At 33.8% G+C, this 22,222-nt stretch overlaps 1 protein-coding gene across 10 annotated transcripts in view; it reads left to right on the top strand.

The window, feature by feature from the left end:
- KIAA1109 (KIAA1109 ortholog) overlaps positions 1-22,222 on the top strand; it is a 175,577-nt gene that overhangs the window by 79,582 nt on the left and 73,773 nt on the right. For all 10 annotated transcript variants that reach the window (XM_032462793.1, XM_032462751.1, XM_032462777.1 and 7 more), the window contains 16 exons: positions 1,297-1,367; positions 1,911-2,084; positions 2,582-2,702; positions 3,734-3,880; positions 4,273-4,400; positions 4,733-4,932; positions 7,198-7,395; positions 8,087-8,298; positions 11,362-11,513; positions 11,934-12,084; positions 12,257-12,409; positions 14,057-14,297; positions 15,306-15,448; positions 19,064-19,283; positions 19,715-19,873; positions 21,486-21,661. In XM_032462793.1, coding sequence (XP_032318684.1) covers positions 1,297-1,367; positions 1,911-2,084; positions 2,582-2,702; positions 3,734-3,880; positions 4,273-4,400; positions 4,733-4,932; positions 7,198-7,395; positions 8,087-8,298; positions 11,362-11,513; positions 11,934-12,084; positions 12,257-12,409; positions 14,057-14,297; positions 15,306-15,448; positions 19,064-19,283; positions 19,715-19,873; positions 21,486-21,661 — 2,646 coding nt within the window. The remainder of the gene's footprint in view (positions 1-1,296; positions 1,368-1,910; positions 2,085-2,581; positions 2,703-3,733; positions 3,881-4,272; positions 4,401-4,732; positions 4,933-7,197; positions 7,396-8,086; positions 8,299-11,361; positions 11,514-11,933; positions 12,085-12,256; positions 12,410-14,056; positions 14,298-15,305; positions 15,449-19,063; positions 19,284-19,714; positions 19,874-21,485; positions 21,662-22,222) is intronic.

The raw sequence follows: 22,222 nt of genomic DNA on the forward strand, positions 1-22,222 counted from the left end.
TGCTTCTATGCAGATCCAGTTCTCCACACTTAATATTTGAGATCTTATAATTTAGTATGAATTGATTATTGTCCATCTCTGTAATATATTCTGTAAATTGCTTTTTAAAGGAAAGCTAAAAAGTCAAAATATTTAGTAATAATACTTAACATGGAAGGATTTTTATAGAATTATAAATTTTAAGAGGGCTTTTTATGATTTTAAAGACCAAAATTGAGCATATAAAATCTTATTGAACTGATTCAACAATTCAAGAATCTTATGTGGTTTATACTTACATATGCATATATACTTATTTTAAAAAGACACATGCACCCCAGTGTTCATAACAGCACTATTTACAATAGCCAAAACATAGAAACAACCTAAATGTCCATCGATAGATGACTGGATAAAGAAGCTGTGGTATATTTATACAATAGAATACTACTCAGCCATAAAAATGACAACAAAATGTCATTTGCAGCAACATGGATGTCCCTAGAGAATATCATTCTAAGTGAAGTTAGCCAGAAAGAGAAAGAAAAATACCATATGATATCACTCATAAGTGGAATGAAAAAAAAAAACAGAAGACAAATGAACTTAAATATAAAACAGAAACAGACTCAGAAACATATAATACACTTGTGGTTGCTTGGAGAGGGTGTGGGTAGAGATAGACTGGGAGTTCGAGATAAGATACTGACAGGTATATACAGACTAGATGAACAAGTTTATACTGTATGGCACAGGGAAATATAGTCAAGATCTCGTAGTGGCTCATGGTGAAGAAGAGTATGGGGGTGAATGTGTGTGTGTTCATCTATGACTGAAAAACTATGTTGTACACCAGAGATTGACACAGCATTGTAAACTGACTATAACTCAATAAATAAAAAGAAAAAGTAAAAAATTGAACTAGTCAAAAAAAAGTGTCTAAACGTTAATATACTCATTTAAAATTCAGATACTTATTATATACTACTGTGTGACAAGCATTTGATGTTCAGTGGCGAGGGTAATGGACATAGTTTATAGTTTGAAGCACTTGGCTTTTAAGCTTTCATTGTATATAGTCTTTTACTCTCATTGCTGAATCTTTGCTGCCCTGCTCTGTTGTTTCTCTGAATAATCAGAAAATGAAATTGCCAATTGAATATTTTCTGAATTTATCTGTTAAACATTTATGTCATATATCAAAATCATATTAACAGGGTAATTTGGATATTCACAAATATGAGCTGATAGCATAAAATTAGAGAATAATTAATATTAAAATTCTAGGCTATAAGTAATGTTTTTATATTATTCTAGGTTATCAAACAGGGGCTCACAGCTAACTCTTTACTAGACAGAGGAATGCAACTTTCAGGATCAACTTCAAAGTAAGTTAAAATTACATACTTTTGAGGTTTAAAGTCATCTTTCTTGATTATGAGATAATGTAGAGTTTATTCTGAAGAATAGCCACTCTTTACTTGACTATAGTCTTTATTTTATGAATAAATTGCCCCAAATAACTCAACTCTGTTGTCTGTCATGGCTTTGCCTACTTGTATAAAGTCAGTAGCATTTCTTTTAGACGTACTATGCAAACCATAACTTGGCATGTCAAAATTAGAAACTAACAAGAATTCAGTATTGTAATTTTCGTATTTTGGAAAAGCCTAATCAAGTAAATACATTAACAAAATTTTTTGTCATTTGATACATTAACCATCTTTGATCAGTTTGTATTTTAGTGCCTCATTTGTCTTGTCCTCCAAGAGTATTTGGGACGTAAAATATCTAATCCAATTTCATGAAATTTTTAAGTGAAATAAATATAAGTTTAAGTTAAAATCAGTGTAACTCATTCTAAGGAAGCTCCAATTTCTATTCTTTTTCATGGTCTTTTTAATATATACTTTGCTTGTTAAATTGTGTAGTACACCATATACTCCTCTGGATAAGAAAGCCGTTGATAACACAGATGATGAAACATTAACAGAAGAGTGGACCCTGGATCAGCCAGTCTCTCAGACCAGGACAACAGCCATAGTTGAAGTCAAAGGAACCGTTGATATTGTACTGACTCCCCTCGTGGCTGAGGCTTTAGACAGGTATTAATTTTGTCTAAAAATACAACTACTATTTTATAAAATAATAAATGTATGTAATATGGTTAGTATATGTGATATAATATTTTCATAAAAAAGAATGTTGATGATGGCTATTTTGATTGAACAAAAATGAAAATATGTTTTAAAAGGTCTATATTTTAGTTATCATTTATTACTTTTTCAGCCTAAATAATTATGTATTGCAATTTTATAATCATTATATTGCATTATATTTTTTACTTTTTGATTTTGGGCTGATGAGCATAAAATGATCAAACACCCAGGAACTAATTATTAAGTTAGATATTCTTACTGCTGTCTAGTTAATGAAGGAATAAAGCAGAAATTTTGTTCTGCAAGGAGATTATAGTCTATCTAGGGAGACAAAAATAATGTGAATAAAATCTGGTATGGAACAAAATGGAATAATTTAGATAGACCAGATCATAGTATTAAGTGATATTAAAATGTTTCATTTACTGTTTTTCTTCCCACAGGTATATTGAAGCAATGGTTCATTGTGCCAGTACCCGACATCCAGCTGCCATCGTAGATGATCTCCACGTCAAAGTCCTCAGGGAAGCTGTCCAAAATAGCAAGACTACCTTCTCAGAAAATGTAAGAACTTTTTATTCAGTGAGTGTGGCAAATTGAGTTTTCTTCACATGCACATAATATCCAAAGTTGAAAATACTTGAATATGTTTAAATTTTATTAGATGTTTAAACTGGAATACATGGACATTCTATATAGTCTTTATATGTATGGCACTGGCTCCGTAAGAGATAGCATCTATAATTATACTATGTATTAAGTAGGAGTAAAATATTAATTAAAAAGTAGTGTTATTTTTTCTTTTATTTTGAAAGTAGCTTAATCCTAAGCCTTTCCTAAAGGGCTTTGCCTAAGTGAATGAGCATTCTTTAGGACTGGTACATTCATTTTCTAAGAAAGCAGAGCTGCATATTATTTTGGCTTTCCTCTAGAATTAGATAACTTGTATCTTAATATTTTTGAGATTATTTTTGTTCACCTCAGGGAATCCAGTCACTCTGCTGGTGTGTGATATTCTAATGCTGTACTCCTGGTCATGAAGCCAGTTTCTTAGTGGTCATGTCCTGGTGCTCATCTTGTGATTGTCCACTTGACTTTCAAATTTATCTGTATCATATTTGGACTAGGGATCAGAGGCAAAGTGAAGGTGACGCTGATTATTTTTAGTGATCTAGTTATTCAAAATATATTGGCATTTCGTGTGATAGGTAGTTGGGGTCAAGGAGTATAAATCAAAAGAAATTTGAAAATATCCCCAGCCAGCAAGGAGCTAAGTATCAGAAACCAAATCTGCTCTCAAGTAGGTAGAATTTATTGATCCTAAAAACATACCTATTATTATTACCATTTTTTTTCTGTCTGTTTTTGTGTGGGCTAATTTCACTTTATTATGTATCACTCCTCTCAGCCCTGGGCTGCCAGTCTATTTTCTAGCTTTTCTTAGGTTTGGACTTTAAGACTAGGGGTGCTGAACCAGATGGCAGCTGGTACATAGATGGGTATAGAGGAGCACAGTGAACAGCAAGCTGCTGTTGTGGATGATGTGGAAGTTATGAAAAGTCTGTGACATAATAATTCTACCTCAATCTTTTTAGCTATCTTCCAAACAAGATGTTAGAGGAACAAAAACTGAGCACCCTACCATGGGAATGACTAACCAAGGACAAGCACAGACAAATCTTACAATGAAGCAAGATAATGTAACAATTAAAGGTCTACAGGCTAATGTTAGCATCCCAAAGGTAACAATTTAGTATTTTAAAAAATTTTCTGAAAGAATATTTTGGTGGTTTTTATCTTTTGTATTTGCTAAACTGAATGGTGATGGAATAGATTGTAATATCAAAAATATGTATTTTATTTCCTTGATGATCTAATATAAAGAATTAATGTAATGTAAATAGTTTACTTAAGCAAATTGTTGGATAATATTTACTAAAATATTTCACATCCATCCAGTAAGAATTTAATTATTATTTTATGAGAGTCTGTATTTATAAGCTTTGCCCTCATTACTCTCAGACACATAGATATACCATTTCTAACAGTAGTTTTTCATTTTCCTGTGTGTCTTATGTTTAAGTGATAACTTTTTACTTTTCACCTCTGAAATATGTGACATTTTGTGTGCTAGGTGAACTTATGTTTGTTACAAGCCTCAGTGGAAGAATCCCCAAGTACAGCTCCTAGTAGAAGTGTGACTCACGTTTCCCTAGTAGCGTTGTGTTTTGACAGAATTGCTACACAAGTTCGTATGAACAGGTAAGAAAGATCTTATTAATTTGAGCCAGGATTATCTTGCTGGGTGTAAAAGCAAGCCTTAATCATCTTTTTAATGCATTTCTGAAAATTCTAATATTAAAACTCAAAACTACTATTGGAATTTCGTATCTCGCTTTGTAGATTAGCAAAGTAGGTTTTAAAAAGTTTTACTGTTTTTATTCATACCGTCTTTCAGTAAACACTGAAAATTTTGTTATTAATATTGGTTTAATTAAAACAGTGAAATGGTTTAAAGAAAACACTAGTTAAATGTTTTTACTGGACTATATTATTTAAATGTTAACCATCATATTCTGTCTTTTTTCATAAAGAGGAGTGGTTGAAGAGACTTCAAACAATGCAGACCCTGGGAGAACATCAAATTTTGATAGGTATGTCCATGCCACTAAGATGCAGCCTCAGTCATCTGGATCTCTCAGGTCAAATGCTGGAGCAGAAAAGGGCAAAGAGATTGCAGCCAAGTTAAACATCCATCGAGTTCACGGGCAGCTAAGGGGTCTTGATACAACAGGTAAGATTCTACAACATGGTTTTTCTTTGACATGTGTAAATGTAAGAGGATTTTACAAAAGAAAACATAATTTTTTCCTTTGAATATTGCTATAATTTGAGTATTTTATAAGAAAGAGAAAAGTATTTCTGTAAATATTGAACACATGGTGTTTAGCTATACATTACTCACATTCTACACAGAATGGAAGGTAAACTTTGGTAGGAAGGTATGTGATACGGAAGTCCCAAATTAGGAACTGCTTCTGTCTCCCATCTGTTTTCTTCGTGGTACCTATTTGTTCATTGTAGAGCAGAGATGATCTTTATAGTCTTTCTTTTAAAATTACTCTATTGGCAAAGCTTTGTTAAAAAAGAATTCATTGTGATATCAAGGATAGTCAAATCTGTAAATATAGCAGCAATAAGAATGATAGACATGGTTGTGCTTCTTAAAAGTCCCTGTGAGGTAAAAGAGAAGACTAGAGATATCATGTATCATTTCAATATTTTTTATTCACTTTGGTGCATATGCTCATTTAGAGGCTAAATGATCCTAGATTGTCAGAGACTGAACCCAGAAAAAATTGAGTTTACTTGTCTTACTTGAAATGATTGCCATGCTGAAATCTGCATGATAGGCTGGTGACCAGTCCTGAATGAGCAAATGATTTCCTTGAATGTTCTCACTGTATTCTGTAGGCGCTGAAGGTTCCATGGTTCCTGTCTGCATCCTGGGTCTGTATAACTGCTGTGGCTTTCTCAAGGCTTATTTCACCATCCTTATGTTTGAGGCCCAAGGATTTTACCTGAGAGTGCCAAAAAAGAGATCTTTCATGACTACCTGAGATCTGTAGTCCTAAAGCTCATTCAAAATACAGTGGCTTGAGTATAAGAGACATTCTCAGCTCTGTAGTTTGCACTGGTAGCCAGTTTGCACGTGGGTGTTTTATTGACCATAAGCAGTAACTGAATATAATTTTGAAAGGCACATCATCCAAAAAAAAAATGATCAAAGACAAAACTCCCAATAAAATTCCAAGGTGGATATTGTGTAAAAATGCAGGGAAAAAATGTAAATGTCTTTGCATATGTGTACACAAAATATCTGTGAAAGGAGACTCAATAATCTAATGATACTTGTTACTTATAGGGAGGAGAAGTAGATGCCCGAGTGTGGTGATAAGAGGCTTTTCGTTGTATACTCTTTCATACTTTTTGGAACTTTAATCTATGTCAATGTATTATTTAATAAAAATTTTTAAATAAAATTCAAGTTAAAGCCTCACTTTATACCGTACATCAGAATAAGTTCATGGAATTAAAGACAAATATAAAAAAAAATGAGAACATTATAGAAACTTATAGGTGAAAATTTACTCTCTGTTCAGGGAAGACTTTCTAATCATAAATTCAAAATATAGTATTTTCATATGATGAAATATTATATAGCTATTAAAATAATATCTTTGAAGCATATTTAATGAACTGAGGAAATTATCATGGTTGACTGTTACATGAAAAGTGGGGACCAAAGCTGGGTTTTTATTTTTTAAAATGATCTCTAAAGGGCTAGAAGGAAACTTTCTTCAAATGTAAACAAGTTATCTCTGGGTAGTGAATTTACATGTGTTTTTTAATCTTCTTTTTGCTTTTCTGTACTGATTAGCTGTATTCAGAGAAAGAAATAGAAAAAAGTGAGATAAAATAAAAACCTCTGCCAGACACCCAGGAAGTTAGTTTCCATATTGCATATTGAAAGCGATGGAATTATGGTGATATCTGTGATGAATTGTAGTTATATAAAATATATTGGCATAAAGCAGTCTTTTAGAAAAAGCTGTAGTTTTCCTGGAAAATAATGTTTTTCCTAAGGCTAGATAACTAACATTTTTTTTTTTTTGTAAAATGATGAGAAACTATTTAAAAATAGTTTACTATGAAACTGAATTATTCAGGAGCTTTTAACTTTAGGTTTTGAGAGTACCCTGTAAGCTTTCAGAAATGAATTTACCCTGTCTCTGAGCAGTTAATTTGCTAATTATGGAACCTTGTTTTCTTCCTCTTACTTCAACATGATTCTGGCACTTATTTTAAGTAGTAAGACATTAGGCAGAATTATTTTAGAAATTAGTTGGTTCATTTGTTTATTTTTCTTTTTGGTAGAATACTGAATTATCTTTTAAGACAACCACTGTACCAGATGTTTGCATTATTTGTTGTTTTTTAAGAAAATATACAAACCTCTGTCTTTAAAAATGCTCATTTTGTTTCCTTCTGATAATAGATATCGGTACCTGTGCCATCACTGCTATTCCCTTTGAGAAGTCCAAAGTTTTATTTACTCTTGAAGAGTTGGATGAGTTTGCTTTTGTGGATGAAACTGATCAGCAAGCTGTTCCGGATATAACTCGAATAGGTCCCAGCCAAGAAAAATGGGGTTGGATAATGTTTGAATGTGGACTTGAAAATTTAACCATAAAAGGTAAGCTTTTTTTTTTTTGAATTCTACTTAAGCTGGGAACAAATTGGTCCCACATTGCTGAAATATTTTGATCATGACTTCAATAACCTGAATCAGCGTTTTCAAGCAGAAGGTGTGGTACCTGGGATTATTTACTAGAAGGTGGTACCCTGCCCCAGCTGTATAAGTGGAATTTTATGAAATTGTTGTGTGATTCAAAACTAGCAGAGCATCTAGATGTACAAAGCCTCAGTGCCTGAGCAAAACAGTGTGATTCAGAAAACATTCCTGAATAAATATGAAGCCTCTTAACTTTTGGAAGTTTGTGTTTTTGGAAACTGGAGTTTTGATTTAGTAGAGCCTTGCCATATAGGATGAAAATACTGTAAGTCCTTTATTCAGTGATACTGACTGGCTTACATTTATTTTCTTTTACAATATTGACTAATATAGTAAAATAGGCAGGCTAAATTGTATATAAACCTTTTAGGTTTAGTCATATCCTAGTAGTATGCCTACAATTCATAATAGTATATGCCTACAATTCATTACCTGATAATTCAATATTGTATCACTTTTATAGATAGGAGCAAAGTTTTGGTGAGAAAAAAACTTTACAAGATTTTTATTTTTTATTTTTATCTTTATGGATATTGAATACAGCATTGAGACATCCAGTACTTTTAATAAGTAAATTCTTTCATTTTTATAGGAGGAAGGCAGTCTGGTGCTGTTTTGTATAATACTTTTGGAATTATGGGTAAAGCAAATGTCACCGAAAGTGGTGGAGTGCTGACATCCAATAATTCTTCTGATTCTCCAACTGGCAGCGGCTATAATACTGATGTCTCTGATGATAATCTTCCTTGTGACCGAACAAGCCCTTCTTCAGACTTAAATGGAAATTCTGTTTCTGATGAACAAGTTGGTGAATTTCTAATAATAATGATAATTTGGGAAAATAAAACAGAAAACCATATACCCAATTCACGTTTAATTTCTGGAGTATATTTGCTTGTCTTTCATAGTATAGATTTTGCTTAAATGGTAGTCAGGGCCTCTTGGTGATTGTATTCTACTAGAGTATAATTGCCAAAAGGCAGGCATTGCATTGTAGATACATGTATAGCCATCATAGTACCTTGCATAGTGCCTTGCTTATATTAGGCACTTAATAATATTTGTTGAGTTAATGAACTAATAGAATTTCAGAAAAGCAGGCTTTGTGTTTATGTTGTTTGAAGGATTAGCAGAATTCATTTTTAAATAAATAGTTTTGTTACTCATAGTATTTCACATAAGTTTAAAATATTTTTGTCAATACCTACCTATTTCAGTTAGAAGCCTGAAGAATATCTTATATGCAGCTCATTATTTTTATTATGGTATTATTTCATGGTGGTGGATATTGTAACAGCCATATCTAATAATGAAAATATTCAAAATTCTAGATTACAGAATTGTTGTGCTACTACCCGATTGGTGGCCTCAGGCAAGCTTTTTTTAACTTCTCTTAAGTTTCAGTAACAGGAGTATTGTAATGATAGTGACCTTCTAGAGTTGTGAAGATTGAAGGAGGTGGTACATATGGAATATGGAAGGCTTAACTTTGGTGTCTAGGGCATAGTGAGAACTTGGTAAATGTTGTTCTTAAACACACAAACGTACATATGTACAATTCTGATCATTTGAAAATTAGACCAATTGAGGAGGAAAGAAATTAACTTTTAAGTAAGAAATGTCATGGGTGTCTACTATTCATAGGCATGATCACCTCCTCAGGTTTCTGGAGATTTAATTTTGAAACATTTATTTTGATTTGATGTATAGTCCAAGAGTTTAATCACAGTCTTATGAGGCCTTTGGAAGTATTTGAGAGGTGGGTGGGTATTAGCACTTTAATTAAGGAAATTAAAATATATAGCTGGACAAAGAGCTGGGAAGAACTTACCTGTTCTTTCCCTCTCCTTCACCCACTAAAATAGTTGACAGAATGTCAGGTGTCTTCCTTGATTTCCCTAATCCTGTTCTCCTTGCTCAAAGTCCTCAAATTTTGTAACATTGCTTTCTTTGGTCTCTCTGACTTTTCTTGGTCCATTTCCTGATACAGTTCATTGTCCTTTTTAAATATGTGTGTTCTCCCCACATTCTGTTCTTGGCTACTCTTCTTGCTCTTTGTGCATCCTTGCTTCATTTCCTAGTCCAGCTCCATAATTTGTTAACACTGCTTTCCCATTGGTTATGCTTTCAGCACCAACCCTTCACCTAAGCTTCAGAATTGTATCCAATAGTCTTTTAGGTATCATCATTTAGATGTATTATAGGCACCAAAAATTCAGTCAATCTAAAATCAACTTTATTACTACTTTACTTGCTTATTACGTACAAGTCCCGCTCCCTTTTTTAAAGTTCAATTTCCTCTAGACTGTCTTGTATATATTTGTATACTCAGTGCCTGGCTCACAGCCCTTGTTTGAAACACACTGAGCCATATGTGTTTGAGAATTTAGATGTTTTCTTTTAAAAGAAAGGAAATATGCCCTACCCCTACGTTGCCCCTCCCCTCTTTCCTCTCTTACACTAGTAACCACTACTGTGTTCTCTCTGTTTCTTTTTTTTTATTCATTAGTTTGTTGTACTTTTTAGATTCCACATATAAGTGATTTAGAGATACAAATTATCATGTATAATAAGCTACAAGGGCATACTGTACAACACAGAGAATATAACCAATATTTTATAATAACTATAAATGGAGTATAACCTTTAAAAATTGTGCATTAATATATTGTACACCTGTAACTTATATAATATTGTGTGTCAACTATACCTCAGTAAAGAAATATTTTAAAAATACAAGCAAATATGATGTGTTTGCTAAATGCTGCATAAACTCCTAGTGGAATCTGAGATAGTACTGCATATTGAAATATTTGAATATTTCTGCAGCATGACATTAATAAAAACACCAACTGGGATAAACAGTCTCTCATCAATTCATATCAGATTTTGATGCCACATTTATAAAAACAGATTTAGATTTTTCAGAATGTTGTGGATTTTTGAATTGCAGATAAGGGAATGTGGACTTATATCTAATGTCTGCTAACTTTAAAATTACTACATACCCTAGTAATTTTAAAGACAAGTTCACATTGTCTTTTAACACTTAGGGTTTAAAGCTATTTTTTGGATACTCTTCATTCCTTAATCATCCCACAAGAAAATGCCAGTCTTTTCTTTATTTTGACCAAGAATATCTGAAAATGAATTAGAGACCTGTAAACAGATGTAACAGGCAACAGACCTTTTTGTTTCTTTAACATTATGTTTCTTACCTCCCTGCATTTTGAAGACTGTTGATTACACAGTTAGGAAATATTCTTATTTGTCAGATTCAGGCTTACTAGCATGTAAGATAAATAACTCTACAATTAAAAATTCTCAGTTATTTGAACATAAGCTATAATAGTATTTCTTTTTATGGCACTTTATTTGGAAGTTTGAAACATGTTGTTAAAACAGAGTGAAACAAAGATTGCAGTAGGAAGCAGAAGTCCTTAATGCTATCACTCATTCTCCCACTTAATAATTGGGTGACCTCTGCCAGGTCATAAAATTTCTTTCACTTTCTTCATCCAGGAAAACAAAACAAAACAAAACAAAACAAAACACAATATCTCTAAAGAAATGTGATTGAATGACATGATTAAGAGAAACCCCTTAGTTCTAAGATCTCTGGCTTATGGTTTGTTAAAATGCAGTGGTTTTTCAGACTTTGCTTCTTAGAGCTTCAAGGATCCATAGGTATTTCTCAGGATAAGGGTTAGGCTGAGCAAGGTTTACGTTATCTTTTTTATATCAAGGTGTTACCTATAGAATTTGGTTTGATGGAAAGTTTTTATGCTTAATATGTTAGTTACCTTCTGTGCTAGTGGTTTTAAGGGTCTATACATTAATAGGTTTGGGGTATTCTGTTTTATATAGGATGAAGGAGTTGAATCTGATGATTTGAAAAAAGATCTGCCTCTAATGCCTCCACCTCCAGATTCATGTAGCATGAAGTTGACCATCAAGGAAATTTGGTTTAGTTTTGCAGCTCCCACCAATGTGAGATCTCCTGCACATTCATTTTCTAGGTAAAAAGTTAAAAAAATATAATACTATCCCTTGATATTTCTTTTGTTTAAATGACATACAATTCTGTTTCATGTATTTTTTTTGAAGTGTTTTTCTATTAGATCTAGTATTAGGGTTGCCACTTTTTTCCCATCTTTCCTGCTTCATATTTTGTGTAAACATTATTCTCAGCTTTTTTGACCCTTTTTCATTTCCTAGGGTTTTAGTTTTATTTTTACACATCACCTCTACTAGGCTTTTATATTTTTCTTTCTTTTCTATTATTTTATTCTTTGCATTATGAACTTGTATGTTCATAATTTATCTGGTGGTCAGAATAATTTTGCCTGGATAAAATAGCCACTCAGTACAGTAGGTACAGGAGATTGTTTGAAATACAAATCTTGACAATTGTTTTTATAATTTTTTAATTTTTAAAGGCAACTGAACCTTTTAAGCACAGCGACTCCAGCTGTTGGTGCGTGGCTTGTTCCTGTTGATCAACTCAAGTCATCCTTAAACAAATTAGAAACTGAAGAAACCTTGAGACTTTGTGCTGTTATGGGATGCATAATGACAGAAGCATTAGAGGTATGTCTTTGAACAACGCAAGGCATCATACAAAGTTTGCTGTAGACAGTGATCCCTTGCTGTTCGTTGTTGTTGGAAAACATCAGACCTGCAAGCTCTTAATTACTGGACACCTTGTGTTTGTCATAGCTTTGCTCTCTCATTCTAAATCTGTGGTTTTTTCTTTTTTCAGAATAAAAGTGTACATTTTCCCTTAAGAAGTAAATACAACAGACTTACAAAAGTTGCCCGCTTTCTCCAAGAAAATCCTTCATGTTTACTGTGCAATATACTACATCACTACCTGCACCAAGCCAATTACTCCATCATTGATGATGCTACAATGGTGAGTTACTGGAACTGTATGTTAGCTTTAAAAAAGCCTCTATTCTGTTGAGTAGCCATTGACCCACAGGGTTTGAGATGCATATAGGAAGTCCAAAGGAGAAATTTGGTTAGAAATATCTCTTTGCTTGTAGACAAGATTGGACTCAGATGAATGGTTTGGGAGTTGCCGGCATGAAGGTGTTGGAAGCTGTGGATATGGTTGATGTGTTGAGTGAGAAACTGGTCAAGGATGGATCCCTAAAGAATACCAAAACTAAAGGGGAATGGAGAGGGTGCATAGAGGTACACAGCGTGCTGAGGAGGGACAGGAGAGGTAGGAGAACAAGGAAAACAGGTCTTGGAAGCCAAGGATATAAAGAATTTCAAGCAAGAGAGTAATCATTAGAGTCAAATTTCAGCAAAAATGCTTAATAAAATGAGGACTGCTTAATGATTGAAGGGAGAATTTATAATTGTCTGAAGTAAATACACTGTATCTCTGCACCAGCAAAGCCCTATGAAAGATAACACATCATGATTAGGGCGCTTAGAGCTCGAGGAGTCTTCCCCTCTCCTCTCCAAGCTTCTGGTCAATAGAGAATACACAAGAACCTTTAGCCAAAGTAGGAATCAATGTATCAGTATTACTAATGTCCAGTCAAGCTCCTGATGACCTCTAGTGAAAGAATCCATAGTAAATTACGGATTTGATAAAGGTACTTAGACCTGAGGCTGGTGTAGTGCTTTCTACTCTCAGCTTGTGAATTAAAGACTGGGAGGTCCATAGTGCAAGGTTAACTTGCCCATCTAGTCACAGGCAGAGAAACTAGAACAGAGAAGAGGGCAGGCATTTCCTGTGGATGGATGCACTGCTTAGATGTGCTTTCCATGTAAGAGGAGGAAACACAAGACGACTTGTGAGTCCAGGAATGAAGGGGCAGGCTGAGGAACCTGATGTTCCTCAGAATGTGAATGAGGTGATTCCTGTCATCTAATGAAGGGCTCTCTTCAGTCAAAGCCATTACTGTAGCACAAGGAATTGTAGGAAAGGGGAGGGAGAGGAAGTGGATATTTTCCTCTTAGGCTGAGGCTCCAATAGGCAAATTTTCTTTCTTTTAGTCATTACCATATGGAACAAAATATATTCTAAATTATGTAACTGTTACTGATAAAACATTTAAGCTTCAAAGTGGCTATAAATCCATCAATGTCCCACATTTTACTATAGTAACTTATTATTTTAGTGTTAAAATGGAGGTGGTTACCTAATCTTTGAAGGAAATAATTTCATTTCTTCTTTGCTTAATGAGTATTCCAAGTAGCACAAAATACATTTAATTCTTCAGTTGAACGAAACAGGTAAAGTGGATTGAATGCTTCTTAAGGAGAATCCCAGTTTTATACCCCATGTTTAGTCTCTTACTCACCTGGTACTGCTATGTTGCTTATGACAGAAAGATGCAACATTGTGTTCCAAGATTGAGTTCTGTAGTCAGCTTGAAATACTGACTCTTATGTAACCTTAGACAAATTACTTAATGTGTAAATTCTAGTTTCCTCATCTCTAAATGGGAGTTCTGAGATTTAAATGAATGTATGCAGAACACTTAAATAATAACTTTTTGTTATAGGAAGATTACTCCTAACCATTTAATTGTTGTCATAGAGTGATGGCCTTCCTGCTTTGGTAACTTTAAAGAAAGGCTTAGTTGCACTGGCAAGGCAATGGATGAAGTTTATTGTGGTGACACCAGCCTTTAAAGGAGTTAGTTTACATCGACCAGCTCAGCCCCTGAAACCTCAGTCAGCTGTGGACCATGAACATGAAGATGGACTTGGGCTGGACAATGGAGGTGGTCTTCAAAGTGATACCAGTGCTGATGGAGCAGAATTTGAATTTGATGCAGGTAACTTTGTAAATATTTTAGCCAGATATCATGTACTTGGTATCCAAATACATGTGATAATTTTAATAACTTTTGTCCCAAATATGAAATTTTGCCCCAAATGTGGTCCCAAATTTGAAAATGTCATGGCTTAGTTAAGTGTGATTTGTCTTAGTCCAAATAAATGGTAATAATGTTGGAATCTTTATACAGACTTGACTTTTAAGTTTAATTTTGTGAAATACATTAGATTACTTCTCTGATCTACCCAGTACAGTTAACAGGCAATCTTTGTATAGCTAGAATGTTTTGAGTGAAACACATGAATTTCTTTTTGAAATTTATACTTGTATTTGTTTACTTATCATGCTCCTTATGCCAGTCTTTTAAAGATTTGAATTTTGCGTGGTGCCTGTTTGACTCTGATTTTGTATAGTGTTTAAAGTTGTGCATTCAGCCTGCAGTTCTGTCTCTATAATGGCTGTGCCAGAACACAGGTAGTAGATATGCGTTTCAGAAGTATATGTGATATTGATATTTAATACTTTACATACATAACATTGATATATAATACTTTACCACGCTTTATTTTTTTAAAAAGTTTGTATTTAACAAATGAATATGCTTCACGAATAGGCTGTATTTTATTATTTATTTTGAAAAATTTCACGTCTGCACAAAAATGGAAAGAATCGTGCAGTAAACATCCCTTCTAATTATCAGCAAATGCCTAGGTTAATCTGTAAATGTTCCATACTTTCTTCGAGGTAGTTGAATTGGTTTTTGATCTGTGTACCATTTGGGTGGCAAATGTGAAAGACTGAGTCGGAGCTATTTGTTCCTTTCTTAAGACTGAATGAAAAGATTGGAATTTGATGATTAAAAGAAAGAAGAGTGAATATTATAGTAGAGCCCACAATTAATTTGTCAAGAAATTTGAAAAGTTGAGTTTAGTTACACCACCAGGAACATTGGAACTGATATTTTAGGAAAATGGTAATCTATTCTTATTCTTTTGAACTGTTTCAGCCACAGTCAGCGAACACACAATGCTCCTGGAAGGGACAGCCAACCGGCCTCCACCTGGTAGCTCTGGACCTGTGACTGGAGCTGAGATAATGAGGAAACTTTCTAAGACTCATACCCATAGTGATTCTGCATTAAAAATAAAGGTACATTGTTGCTGTTTTAGGTTAGAGTTACTTAGACTTACAGAAAAGACCTAAACTTTTGTTATCTCAAATGTAAATATTATGTATTGACCCTAAATATTCAAATAGTATTTTTATGTTGAAATTAACGTGATTAGTAACTTTTAATTTATACATTTCTTTGAAAATTATGTCAATAGTCAGTATTTAATATTGAACAAGGACTACTTTAACTACCAAGCCTTAGGGCTCTCTTTTCAATTTATTGAATATTGTTTTCAATAAAATACAATATTGAGAATGTTAGGTCAGCTTAGAATTATTAGTTTTAACAAGAAGTTTTATAGGTAGTACATGATCAGTATATAGTTTGAGTTAGGCTATTTTATGATTTTAATTACATTGTTTTGTTTTAAGAAGTGTAACCAATGCTTGATACAACATATGTATAGCACAGTGGGTGACTAGCACACCAGGAGGCAGACTGCCTTGGTTTCAGTCCTGACTCTACCACTTAGTTTCTTTGAGACAGAACAAGTTTTTAACTGCACTGTGTGGCAGTTTTCTCGTATGTTAAAATGGAGATTATAATAGTAACCTCCTTCAGAAGGTTGCTGTTAAGAAATAATTGAGTTAATATAAGAAAAATGCTACAATACCTGGTACATAGTAGGCATTTAATAAGTTATTTGTTGTGTTGTGACTTACTTATTTTTTGGTAGTTTCCTTTTCTGAGTACTGAAAACAGCAGAATGTTAAGATTTTAACTTCCTTTGACAGTCTAGATATAATCTTAAATTAATACCAAGAATCTATTAGGAAAATTATAATTTTGACTATATTAAAATATAAAAATTTGTACACAGAAAAAAAAAGTATTGTAAACAAAATAGAAAGACATATGAAAAAGTGTTAATTTCCTAATATGTAAGATCTCTTCCTAATCACTTAAAGGGCAAAGCCAAATATAAAAGAGTTAAAGGCAGTTCACAGAGAAATACATATACACATGTGAAAATGCATTCTCTTAGAAGTAAAGAAATGAAAATGAAATTGCATTTCCACCTGTCAGATTGAAAAAACTAAAAGTTTGATAGTAAATGTTGGTGAAGATATAAGAAAACAGACACAAAGAGGCACAAATTCTTTGAAGAACAGTTTGGCAATTTTTAAATATAAAATTTTAAAGGTAATGCCTTTTAACCCAGTATGTGCATATCCAGGAACTGATTCTAAAGAAATAAATGCTCTTAGGTACTCAAGGATATATATCCAAGAATGTTCTTTACAACATCATTTGTAATAGGAAAATAATGGAAACAACACAAAGGACTAACCATTTGAGGACTAAGAGACTAGTCAGTGTACCCTCATACAATGCATATTATGAGGACTTCAAAAAGATAAAGTAGATCTCTAAGTAGATATGGAATCATCACCAAAGTACACTGATTAAAGTAAAAATAAAGTATGGGACAATATGTATCTGTGTGTCAAAAAAGGCTAAAAATATATGTGTGCTTATATAATCAAATTATTTATAGAAGGATAGATAAACGGTTGAGAGGACTTCTGGGGGAAGGGATATAGTAGACTGGAGCTCAGGGGATACTTACTTTTTATTAACTAGTCTTTTGTGCTTTTGAAGTTTTTATTCTGTGTGTTTTGCCCTTTTAATTAAAACATTTAATGATGGTTTGATACACATTTTTTTAAAGTTTGGACTATAAAGCTTACTCTATTTCTGTAGTATAGTTACAAGACCAGCACACTTTAAATTCTCAACCTCTTAACCTGTCTCAGACTTTTTTCCTAGTTGACAGTTTTTCCAAACCCTCTGATCATGTTTAGGTCTTTGCTGTTAATGCTGTTCTCTCTCAGAAGTCTTTTTGAGCATTGTTTATGGATTACAAAATTTCTCCAAAGACTTGAAATTACAAGTGCTTTGTTTAGATCTCTGCCTTTCAGGATCTTTCTGTCTGCATAGTCTGTCTGTCTGTCTGTCTTTCTTTCTCTCTCTTTCTTTTCTTTCTTTCCATTTTTTTTATTGAGTTATAGTCATTTTACAATGTTGTATCAAATTCCAGTGTACAGCACAGTTTTTCAGTTATGCATGAACATACATGTATTCATTGTCACATTTTCATTGTCAGCTACCACAAGATCTTGTGTATATTTCCCTGTGCTATACAGTATAGTCTTGTTTATTTATTCTGCATATACCTGTCAGTATCTACAAATTTTGAACTCCCAGTCTATATAGATCTTCCCACCCTCCTCCCCCTTGGCAACCACAAGTTTGTATTCTATGTCTATGAGTCTGTTTCTGTTTTGTATTTATGTTCTTTTTTTTTTTAGATTCCACATATGAGCGATCTCATATGTATTTTTCTTAATCTTTCTGGCTTACTTCACTTAGAATGACATTCTCCAGGAACATCTATGTTGCTGCAAATGGCGTTATGTTGTCAGTTTTTATGGCTGAATAGTATTCCATTGTATAAATGTACCACATCTTCTTTATCCAGTCTTCTGTTGATGGACATTTAGGCTGTTTACATGTCTTGGCTATTGTAAATACTACTGCTATGAACACTGGGGTACAGGCATCTTTTTGAAGTAGGGTTCCTTCTGGATATATGCCCAGGAGCGGGATTCCTGGGTCATATGGTAAGCCTATGCCTAGTCTTTTGAGGAATCTCCATACTATTTCCACAGTGGCTGCACCAAACTGCATTCCCGCCAGCAGTGTAGGAGAGTTCCCTTTTCTCCACAGCCTCTCCAGCATTTGTTATTTGTGGACTTTTGAATGATGGCCATTCTGACTGATGTGAGGTGATACCTTATTGTAGTTTTGATTTTTATTTCTCTGATAATTAGTGATACTGAGCATTTTTTCATGTGCCTATTGATCATTTGTATGTCTTCCTGGGAGAATTGCTTGTTTAGGTCTTCTGCCCATTTTTGGATTGGGTTGTTTGTTTTTTTCTTATTGAGTCGTATGAGCTGCTTATATATTCTGGAGATCAAGCCTTTGTCGGTTTCATTGTTTGCAAAAATTTTCTCCCATTCCGCTGGTTGTCGTTTTGTTTTACTTGTGGTTTCCTTTGCTGTGCAGAAGCATAGTCTTTCTTTGTACTGTTTTAAACTGATCTGGAATTCGAATCTTAGACGCAACAGGACAGATAGAGATTTGACAATTGTGTGTTTTTTATTTTTTTGTTTTTCCTTGGAGAATTGCTGGAAATTCTTTTTGGCATATTAGAGCTGTACAGAGAATCTAGTCTTAACACAGAAATTCATTATCAGAGTCCTAAGAAGGGTAGTATAGTATTAAGAATTTTGGAATAGAAGTCTTGCCACCAGACTCCCTCTTCTGATTTTAAAGGGAGTTAATCATTGTAATTAAGTGAATGATCATATAAACGCTGTCCTTTGTATTGTACTATAGAGTTATAAAACTTTATTATATACATTTGAGATTCACTACAATTCTAGTAGACACAGACTGTTTAGGTAGACACAGTAGTTTTAATGTGAACAATAACTAGCAGTAATAAAGACAGTGAATAGTCGTGGTTATCAGCAGTCATTTTTACATGCATAAGAAAGAGCCCCATGTTGTTCCTTTTGTAGGGCATTCACCCATATCACTCTCTGAGCTATACCAGTGGAGACACTGCCACGGATTCTCCGGTGCATGTTGGACGTACTGGGGTACCAGTTAAGGAGAGTCCAAGGAAGGAGAGCCTACTCAGCTACCTGACTGGAAGCTTCCCAAGCTTGCACAACCTCCTGGAAGGGACTCCTCAGAGAAGTAGTGCAGCTGTGAAAAGTAGCTCCCTAACAAGAACAGGTATATCCTTAGTTTTGACAATTGTAAGTTTACTTCTGTAGGTTGTTAAGAAAACAAAAGCAGGACGTAAGTTTATTTAGATAAATACTTTGGTTGCATACCTGGTCTTTTGTATTACACCTTATCTTTTAGAAAGTATTTTGGGAAATTGTTCTGTTTGTAACTTGTTGGTATCTCGTGCCCTTAGTTTGCTGTCAACCTAGGTGTGGTGTGGAATGCTGTCTAAACCAGCCAACAGTGAATTTCCTCCCAATATAATAAAAATAATTTATTTATTAATGCCTTACCATCCAAGTACTAACATCATGCAGTAAGTTTAAAAACATGTGCAAAAGGCAGATGATTTAACCTGACTTTTCAAAAATAATTACATAAATCACATTTCCTGCTCCGTAGTACGTAAGTAATACTAAATATAACTTTATTTTCAGGAAATACAATGGCCACTGATATGTTATCTGAACACCCCTTGTTATCTGAGCCATCATCTGTGAGTTTCTATAACTGGATGTCAAATGCTGTGGGTAATAGAGGAAGTGTGATACAAGAATCTCCTGTTACAAAATCAGGACACAATAGTCTTCCAACAGGTATTGAGCTGTCAGATCATTTCACTTAACTGTCTGAGTAACAGTTATAATGTAAAGTTACAGAAAAATCCTATTTTTCAGAAGATGATTAAAAAATCTCAAACGTTTAAGTAGTGTTTAGTTGAAATTGGCCCATTAATGAAATGCTTTTGATAATATTGCAATTGAGAGAGCCATAAGCAGTTGTTCAGTGTTCTTATGGAAAAGCAGATATGTCAAATGTCAGATGATATATAATTCAAAGAGTTTAAAACTTCCATTTAATGTGGCTGGTTTAATTTTCAAAACACAAAAGGGAGGTAAATGAAAAAATGTAAAGTATAATTACAACATCATGTACCTACAGTACAGGAAATATTTTCAGCTTATCCAGATTCCTCTGAGACATAATAACTAGTGTTCTTATACTCTTTATAGTCACTTAAATATTTAATTGAATTTAAAGGAATAGTAAAAGGAATAAAGTAAGATTCTTGACCTCAAGGACGGGGAGATAAATGAAGAAAATTTTATTAATTTGAAAGAAATATTTATAAGTAGCAGGAAGACTGGTAGGAAATTCACAGAGAAGTATTGGTGGCTATTTCTAGTAACATAAGTGGAGCCACCCTTTCTTTTTTATCCTTTTTCTGTTTTTCTATTTTTCCAAATTTACTAGATGTATTATTTTCTTGTTAAGTATATATATGTATATACACACCCACGCACACATATGTATATATATATTTTTAAAGAATATGTGAAGTAGTCTTTGATTCTAGTTAGTGAGGGCAGCTGAAATTAATCTGTGTAACAGGTGTTTGGGTCACTAGTTAATTCTATTCAGACAGAAAATATGAAATTAAGAAAAGTGATTGAAATATGACTACTTAGTCCGTCATCTTTTTTGCTGGTCTGTGGGCCACTTTTGCATTTGAAAGTGATCCTAATTCTAACTCTAAGAGCACAAGGACTTGCTGGTTTTTAGTATCAGTTCTTGGTTGAAGAAGATAGAAGGATGGTGCGTCCACCAGCTCAGAGCACTTTTGTGGAGCTAGTCTCACCACTGCACAGAGTTTCACTTTCAAGAGAACCAGAAAGGAACTTTTCCTCTCTATCACGACTCCTTTGCCTGGGGAGTTAAAGGATAAAGGAAGTACAGAAGAAAGAAATAGTGCCGTTTCATTCTCATTCTGCCTCGGGAAGGCACAGTTGGGAAGAAATTTATATGTGGGGTTCTGTGACACCTATGGCTTCTGTCCTGCTGCAGCTACTCTTTGTAGCCCTGCTACTGTCTGTAATGCTGTTCTTCAGTGCAAAGCTGATGGGGTATCAAGTGTTTTTCAAAGATCTTCCAGCCCTAAATTTGTATATTCTGGTCTGACTGACTCTTATACATATTTCGTGTATGAGAATGACTGATATATCCTGAAAATTTAGTTTAATTTTAGTTTTTATTAATAAATCATGTCTGTAAAATAACCTGAAAGTGCTGGGGTTTTTTCTTCTCAATTTAAATGGTCTGGTAATACTATTATAGTACGGGCTTCATAAGTTTACTTTGCTGTGTCCTTGTATGTGGTTTTCATTTCCCAATAATTTAGATTTTATTCTTGAACATTTACTCTGTCAGGTGTTGCACCCAATCTTCCTACAATACCCTCCGCATCAGATTTCAACACCGTCTTGTCTAGTGACCAGAATACTTTGGATGGGACACATTCTCAGCATAGCACGAGTCAGGATGATGTAGCAGGTGTAGAAGAAGCCAACCAAGGGTTTCCTGCTGTACAGCTTGCTGATGCACAGGTGAGCTGGTCTGTTTTCCCTAATTATAATAACCCCTCACTAGGCAGTAGTTAGCAACTGGAAGCATCAAGTATGTGCACCTTGTAATTCTAGTGAAAATCTTTTTCCTTGCCTCTCTGCCTAAAGCCTTCATGAAGAAAGGAGGAGCCTTTAGAAAGTACATGTATTAATTATAAATGCAAATTAACTATCTATAGATACTCACTAAACCAAAGAGTGGTATGTAGTTAATTGTCTCATATAGCAACATTTTTGTTATTTGGAGCTACAAACTGGCTAAGTAACATGACTAGAAAGTTTAATTATTTCTTATAGTCTTTAGTGCTATGTTAAGAATGAGTGAGCAGTGGGGAGGCACTGAAGATTTTGGAACAGAGGAAAAAAGTACCTAGGACTGTACATGTAGAAATATTGTATGGATAGCAGTGCTTTCAATGGATTGAAGTACGGAAACTAGAGATGAAAAGATGAGTTAATGAAGTAGCTCACAAAGTGGTCATGAAGCTCTTAGTTTAGATGGTTATGGCTTTGATAAGGTAAAAGAGAAATACTGTGGAGGTC

This window comes from Camelus ferus, chromosome 2 (assembly GCF_009834535.1).
Source record: "Camelus ferus isolate YT-003-E chromosome 2, BCGSAC_Cfer_1.0, whole genome shotgun sequence".
In the NCBI taxonomy this organism is placed as follows: domain Eukaryota; kingdom Metazoa; phylum Chordata; class Mammalia; order Artiodactyla; family Camelidae; genus Camelus; species Camelus ferus.